Raw genomic sequence first — 8257 nt, 5'->3', positions numbered from 1 at the left:
TCTGGAATAATATCCAATCTTGACTTCTTGTTGCCAAATAATACTGAGTTCCTATCATACCACAGCCACCAAAGGGTTGTCATCAACACTTCAAAAGCCTCACAAGATAGCCTGACAAAGAGTAATAGGAGAATTTCATGCATTGGCCCATATGCACATCGACAAAGCACCTACCACACCCCGAACCGATGCCACACTAGAATCAAACTAGATTAGAAAAATAGAGTGTTCTCAGGAGTTTCAGCTTCTTCTCCACACCAAGAACAATAAAGAGGTACCTGAACTTCTCAGGAGATAAGTTGTATTGCCACTGGTAAAGCCAAATGGAACATAAGCCAACCAAAAATTTTGACCTTTGGTGGCAGCTTGAGATTCAATAGTCCATTCCACCAATGAGTTAACTTGGATGAATCTACAACTCCCTCATCAACCTGGAGCGACCAGGCCAATGAGTAGCCACTTTGACAGTATAAACCCCTCCTCTATCGTAGTGTCAGCACCAACTATCTGTTGCCTCTCGCCTCGCTAATGGAATAGTCATAATTATGTCCACATCCATTGGCAAGAAAATATGTTGAAGCTTCCCCACATCCCAAGTATAAGATGGAAGAATAAATTCACTCACATGACAATCATCATTAATCCTCCTCGTGAGTGGCTGAAAAGTCCTCGAACGCGGGAGCCATGGGTCCTTGAAAGCCCTAACTTGAGTTCCATCTCTAATAGATCTCCAAAGCCCGCACTTAAGAAATTCCATTCCCCAAATCAAACTCGACTAAAGGGGAGACAAACCAACTTTTTTTGTAGCCTCAAGAATAAAGCAATTTGGAAAATATTTATGTTTCAAAATTCGAGCAGTCAATGAATCTGGATATAGGACTAACCTCCAAACTTGCTTGGCCAAAAGAGCTTGATTAAAAAGTTAAAAATCCCAAAAACTAAGCCCACCCATTGCCTTAAGCTGACATACTATTTCCCATTTCATTCAAGGAATCTTCATTTGATCTCTAGGTGAATCCCAGAAGAATTGTCTTACAATAGACTTTAATTTTCCACAAGTTTTCGTCGAAAGCTTAATGACACTCATCATATAAATTGGAATAGCTTGAAGAATAGATTTGATAAGTACCTCCCTCCCCCTGGCTAAAAAGAAATTATACTTCAATCCCCGCACACGCTTCCTAACACTTTCACAGATCCCCTCAAACGCCTGTTGTTTGTTTCTACTAATCACCATAGGGAGCCTCACGCACTTGTCATGCGTGGCCACCGATATCAATCCTAAAACTCTTAGAACCCCATTTCGATCCACATGTTGCACATTCGGACTAAAAGTGATAGCAAACTTTTCAAAATTAATCTTTTACCCCGAGACAGCCTCATAAGTTAGAAGGATACGCTTAATAGTTTCAGTATCACCTTCATTAGCCCTACCAAATACAAGGCTATCATCTGCAAAGAGCAAGTGAGTAACACGTGGTCCCAATCTAGAGCACCTAAACCCCACTAGTTCAGATCTGGCTTTAGCAAGGGAGAATAACAAAGACAAAGATTCTGCACAGAAGAGAAATAAATAAGGAGATAGAGGACATTCTTGTCGGAATCACGCGGCCTTTAGGGTGCCCATTGATTAAGAAACTGTACTCTGGGGTTGTCACACAGTCCATGATAACCTTCACCCAACCCTTAACAAAGCTAAACTGACGCATCAAACTGGCTAAAAATCCCCATTCGACCTGGTCATATGCTTTACTCATGTCAAGCTTGAGGGCCATAAATCCCCTTCTCCCATTATTTCTTTTAAACAGTGAGTGAAGTAGATCAAAAATGACCACAGTATTGTCATGTATACCGTCCTAGGACCAATGCCATTTGGAAAGATGAGATGAGGGGGCCAAGAACACTTTTCACCCTTAGCGATAAAGCTTTGGCAACAATTTTGTACATTACATTACACAAAACAATAGGTCGATTCTCTTTAACCAATCTTGGTTTTTGTACTTTTGGTACCAACACCATATTTGACTTATTAAATTGTCGCACCGAAGCCCCGTCATTTAAGATTGCAAGACATACTTGGCTGACCCTTTCTCCCACAATATCTCAAAATCTTTAGAAAAATAAAGCATGATTTCCGTATGATCGCAGAGCTCTGAGGCAATTATTTGACTTGATTATGTAATGCAAATATGGTACAATGGAGTGGAAAATTATAACGAGTTCCACGTTTAAAGAAAATGCATGCTCTTGCTTTTATATAGATACATACCCACCCTTAGATACTAAAAATCTACTATATCCATGGATCCAAAGGCTCACATGCATTTGAGGTGTTAAATCCCTCTACGTATGAGTGAGGTTTTACATGATTTCCCTTTATGTGATCACTCACTTTGATTTGAGGTGTCATATCCCACACATAGGACAAAGTTTTTTCACTATAGCTCTAGGTTAATTTTTTATTACTTGACCTCTCACAGCGAGTTTGCTAACTGGTTTCTAGTTGATAAAAAAATATCATTCTTAAATTATTTTATTTTTTTGTTATTTTTAAATAATTAATTTTGAGGGATGAAAGAGTAAATTTCTTTCTTTTTTTGTTTGGAGGCTTGCATCAATAATAAAGAGAAGTATATTCTGAAAGAAGAAAATTGTATTTGAATTTTGTAAGTTGTTCTAAAATAATCAACAAAACTAGAATGATTATTTCAAAATTAATATTATTTGTGCTTAAAAAGAACAGTATTAATATTATTTGTCCTATGCATCCAGATAAATTGCTTGGGCCAGATGGTTTCAACCCGAGTTTTTTCCAAAATTCTCGGTCGTGGTGGGACAAGATGTAGTGCGGTTGGTGCAACATTTCTTCACTTTCGGTACGTTTCTTAATTTCCTTAAAGATACTCACATAATGCTTATTCCCAAGAAGTCAAAACTTGAAAACATGTTCGATTTGAGGCCTATCGCCTTATGCAATGTTATATACAAGATTATTTCCAAGGTTGTGGCTAATAAACTGAAGATTGTGTTGCCAAATGTTATCTTTGAGTCTCAAAGTGTGTTTTTACCTGGGCACCTCATTACTGGTAATATTCTTATTTCCTTTGAAAACATGCACTATTTGAAGAGGAAGAGGAAGAGTTCATGAAAGGAAGGGTTCGTGGCCTTGAAAATGGACATGAGCAAGGCCTATGATAGAGTTGAATGGAGTTTCTTGCAAGCTATTTTGAAAAAGATGGGTTTAGTGAGCATTGGATTATGCTAATCATGAAATGTGTTACTTCGGTCTCATACACTTTTTGTAATGACTGCAAAAATTTGGATATGGAATATTAAGTGCTTTGGAAATTAATTAATAATAATAAGAAGAATATTATTATCATTGGTAGTTATATGTGAATGTTAATATTAAATATAAAAAGTATTATTTTTGTGATTCTAGCTCGGTGGCGATGGAAAATACAACGAGGTGTTATTCTAGTCACATCGGTAAACATAGAACCTTTAGTTTTAATGGATTATTGTATGTTGGACTTGAGTGTTGTGTTTAGGTGGGGTAATGGTTTTGGACCATTTGACCCCTAAGCCGCTCATTGATTTACGTTTTGATGCAAGGGTAATGTTGTCGAGTGAATTTCGCAACACCAAAATGTATTATTTAATTAATATAAAAAGAGAATTTTTAGGGAAGTGACAAGTGCGAGTATTCGACCTAGAATGGCGAGTACTCGACTGGGAATGCAAGAACAATCAACAAGGCTGGAAAAATATCAATAAGACAAAGAATTATAGTGGTTCAGTCAGATTGTGATCTGCTTAGTCCACTGTAGCAAAGGATTCGTAGGTGCCATTTTCATGGTGGATCACCCCTTTATATACAAAGTAGGTGTCCAATCGGTTACATAAGGATCACATTCATTGTTAATCCATTATTTACATATTGAATTGCAATAATTAAACCCAAACAACGTTAACATTAATAAATGAGTGACAGTTACTAAGTCCATCAACGTATGCGTCTTCCGCATCTGCGAGTTGACTGTTCATGTTCCGTTTGTTGAGCTCGCAAAGTTATTATCGCGTTAGGGACTTTCCGAGTCTTTAAGCAATCGCTTCTTGTAGACCTCGCATATCGAGCTGATAGAACCTAGACATGTGAGCCTATAGCGGTTTATCAAGGCTATTGGGTCGTTGGGACCAGATTCGCACCATAGAGAGTTGACCTCTATGCTTTTGCAGAAGTATAGAGGGGATACTCGCATATGTCCTGACACATGCGAGTTGGATCTACCCTGCATAATGCGAATTACGGTTACGTGATTCGACTTAGGTCGTACTCGCAGTATCTCGCTGGTTTTATCCTGGGCGAGGTCTAAACTTCGAGAAGTCTCTCACGGACATTTCAGCTTTTATTGGAAATCTGAATACACGTGTCCTTTAAATAGGAGCCTGGTCTCGAGTGTCTAGGTGAGAGAAATCTCACTATAACACATGCCCCTAGTTTCGCGACGTGACAGGAGCGGTCACTGAGGGAAACTATTACTCGAGAGACAAGTGAAAGGTTGTCACGAGGAGGTGACCTTTTGGTTGTCCCGTCGAGGGTCTCGAAAAATGACGGCTGTAATTATTACATTTTATTACATTTATGGTGCCACGTCACAAAACTCCTCGGTTTTTGTGTAGGCGTGGCCATCGTTGGCTGTTAGATTGGGCGACCTTAGGCATTCTGGCTGCCACGTGTCGTAATCCCAATTAATAAGGGATATGGGTATTTAAACCCTTTGATACGAATCAAAAACTCCCATTTTTCCCTCTTGCTCTTAAATTCCTCTTTCCCTCCATTACAGAAACTTCAAAAACCCATTTCCAGATTTTCTACCACTTTTTCTACAATATTCTCAATCTCAGAAGTGGTCGAGAGCAATCGCAGAAATCAGAACTAAAGGTTAGTTTTCAAGTCATTGCATTTTCGTTTTCTGTTTGGAGAAAATATGCTTTACCTTCTGGGTTCGGGTATTTTAAAGGCTTTTTAGGAATGTATGCTTGTATGTGCTTATGAGGCTATGTGTTTTAGGTAAGAAAACCTGGGTAAATTCATAGAATATGACCTGTAAACTGACATAACCGCACACGACACATAGGCACTGTTTCACGTCTTGAATACTCGTGGATATTCGGATGAACAACTTGAATGTTCGCTGGTGTTCAGATGAACAACTTGAATACTCGCATATTGCCAAGATTTACTTCCATTTGACTGTTAGCTAGATCTTTTAGGATTTTTATATGTCGCGGGCTGAGTTGCGAGGGTATTAATCGCTATTCCAAATGGTGGGTGTGTCACAGTATTCTAATGGCCATATACGCGGTGATATGCCCCTTGAGATACTGTGATACACCCAGCCATTTGCGACATGCGTTAATATTCAAATGAGCGTACTCTTTGGTTGATAGGTAGTCTCGGAACGGTGGGGGTTTCCCAGTAACTTCAGGGTTATGCTCGAAAACGCATACCCCTTGAGTCACTGGGAAACACCCAGCCGTTTCTGGAGGTATACCGCTTGGCCCAGGATGCGTGAATTACTTGCCCAAGATAGTTTTATATCTTCTCGCATATTGAGGGGATGGTCAGTATTCGTAAGGAGGCTGACCATTCTGTCGAGTGCAACTTTATAATCTAATGCGGGTGAGATCACTTACTTTGCTTTTCACACATCCATCACGCTGAAAAGATCTTCTATCTTTCAGATGAGCGATTTGTCGGATAGCCAACAGCTCGGCTCCGGAGGCCGTGCATTTGACGGTGAAGCTGACCAGGAGGAGGACAGTTTTCTCCCCACTTCACTTTCCGAAGAGGAGGCCGCTCCAATAGAGCTAGGCCCGATGTCTTCTGTGGACATCGAGAAGATGGTACAAGAACTCGCAGAACCTGGGACCATCGATATTCGAGACAGCGAGTCCACAGTGTCGGCACGCGACTACCTTATACACTCGAGACATGCTCCTGACATCGAGGTTGAGGAGATGGAAGAGGAATGGACGACTCCAGTCTGCGAGTCAGGTGAGGAAGAGGAGGAGGCGGAAGGGAGTGGGACAGATTCGGTCGACGATTCCCAGCTGAACGAGCCCTTCGCGTGTGAGGATTTAATCTCGAGAGTTTCCAAATCAGACTTCACCACCTTTGTGAGGTTAAATTTGCTGCGACTCGCGCTTCAGCGACCTAAGCCATCTCAGAGAGCGCATCTTCCATTTACTAACCCTGCGATCATTCCCACAGAGGATGTGGTAGTCTCAATACCCATTCTTCGGTGTGGGGTATCGGTCCCCTTTCACCCCTTCATCGCAGCTATTCTAAGGCGATATGATGTATCGCCCTTTCAGCTAACTCCAAACAGCTACCGCACTGCTCTAGCCTTCTATGCGATGTACATGGAGTATGTCCATAGGGCTCCCTCAGTAGAAGAATTCAGCTATTTCTACGACATAAAAAGCGTAGGTCTTCATAATGGCTTCTACTGCTTTAGCAAATGGGCGACTTCTGAAATCAATGGAGTTGAAGGAATGGTGTCGAACATGGGGGATTGGAAATCGAAGTGGTTTTATGTCTTTAAAGTTCCTGGGATTAGGACTGACTTTAATCGCAGACCTAGTATGTCGCGTATTTCTTGACTTAGACATTTTTTTTTGCATTACTTTTGAGATCTTTTGCTTACTCGCTCTTTGTTGTTATCGCAGATAGACCAGTTCGACCGACCCTTGACGCGACCAGCAAGGAGACAGCTGAAATCCTCAGGAGCCTTCCAGTACAAGATCGCGACTGGCGATTACTGTGTACAACTGCGAAGTTGCGAGAACATCAGCTGATTCCTGAGAACGCAAGTCTTCAAAGGGAGCCAGTATACAAAGAACCATCCGAGAGGCAGCAAGAGCGAATAGACAAGCGCCTTTCTAAGCAAACTCCTCGACAAATTTCAGGTAATTCATCTCTTGTTACAAACTGACGGGTAGGGTTTGACTTATACTTATCTTTCATTTATATTCGCAGATATGACTTTTCTGAAGTCTGCCCCTGTCCTGAAGATCAAACCAAAGGGTGGAACAACGACGACTTCGCCGGTTGTCGCCCAAAAGAGGAAGAGCGATGCGATGGCTACACTTGTCGCAGATTCTTCCAAGAAGCTGGCCAAGACCACACAGGACAAGGGGAAGAAAGTCGTAATTGATCCACCTGTTCGAGCTCGCGACTTCCTAGCCATGCAAGAGAAGTTCCTGGCTGAGATTCCTTATGAGGATCTTGTTACGCGATCTGCCGAGCTGGCCGCGCAGTCGATGACTCTGTTCATAAAAGCTGCTGCTACTCCTTCGAAGGAAGCCGACTCGCTGAAGAGGCAAAATGCTCAGTTTCAGGAGAACATAAAAAAGCTGAAGCAAGAAGTAGCGAGGAGGGAGAAGGAGCTCGAGGAACTCAGCAAGACCAAGGAGAAGGAGCTCGAAGAACTCAGCTAGGCGAAAGAACAGGCAGAGCTTGAGGTCAAGAAATCGCAGGCGACGATCGTGGAGATGGCCCGCGATTTGGAGACTGAGAAAGAGAATGGGAAGAAGCAGTATGATCAGGCAGTGTCCGATTATATCTATACCACTCTTTCCAAAGTCCCAGACTTCGACTTTTCTCTTCTTGGAACAGAAGCCGCTAAGATGGCTGAGGCTTTTCGTGCCATGTCGCCTACTCAGACTCAAGGTGGGGGAGGAAACCTTCTTGATGAGGTCGAGGGCGCACAAGCTGAAGAAGTCGAGAACGAAGTCATCAGCAAAGTCGCGGATGAGACTGCTCCGGATGAGACTACTCCTGCTGCTCCAGATGCTTAGTTATCCTCTAATTTATTTTAATTCTCTTCGTTTTTTTATATGCGGTACAAGGGTACTCGCGCTTTTGTTCTTGGACAAATTTCTTTTCATTTTGGACAAATTTATATCCTCGCGGGGATAACTATCCTTTAACATTTACGCAGTACATGGGTACTCGCATTTTTTATATATATATTTGCGACTTCAATTACAGCTTGGTGTAATAAGTAGGAATATTTACAAAGCTGGCAAAATTTTTGAAAATTTAACAAGTAATTTCATTCATATAATCAATAGTACATTCGGGCATATATACCCCCCTATACTTAGGATTTTTCCCTTTTGAATGAAAAATATCTAAGTATAAGTACAAGATTGAACATAATCGAATAATGCGGGCACTATTGATAAT

At 41.4% G+C, this 8257-nt stretch overlaps 1 protein-coding gene across 1 annotated transcript; it reads left to right on the top strand.

Annotated features, from left to right (window-relative positions):
- The first annotated feature begins 6670 nt into the window (after positions 1-6670).
- On the top strand, positions 6671-7847 carry LOC133032685 (uncharacterized). The gene is made up of 2 exons (XM_061106824.1): positions 6671-6975; positions 7046-7847. Exon 2 carries the CDS (start codon positions 7048-7050, stop codon positions 7504-7506), a length of 459 nt encoding a protein of 152 aa, XP_060962807.1. The 5' UTR covers positions 6671-6975; positions 7046-7047; the 3' UTR covers positions 7507-7847.
- Positions 7848-8257: the final 410 nt, after the last annotated feature.

This window comes from Cannabis sativa, chromosome X, assembly GCF_029168945.1.
Source record: "Cannabis sativa cultivar Pink pepper isolate KNU-18-1 chromosome X, ASM2916894v1, whole genome shotgun sequence".
Classification (NCBI taxonomy): domain Eukaryota; kingdom Viridiplantae; phylum Streptophyta; class Magnoliopsida; order Rosales; family Cannabaceae; genus Cannabis; species Cannabis sativa.
Note: the sequence above shows the minus strand (reverse complement) of the source record. Positions and strands in the feature narration are given on the sequence as shown.

What these genes read in the sequence shown, in the direction of transcription:
- LOC133032685 (XM_061106824.1), top strand. Translation starts at nt 7,048, where the DNA reads ATGACTTTTCTGAAGTCTGCCCCTGTCCTGAAGATCAAACCAAAGGGT.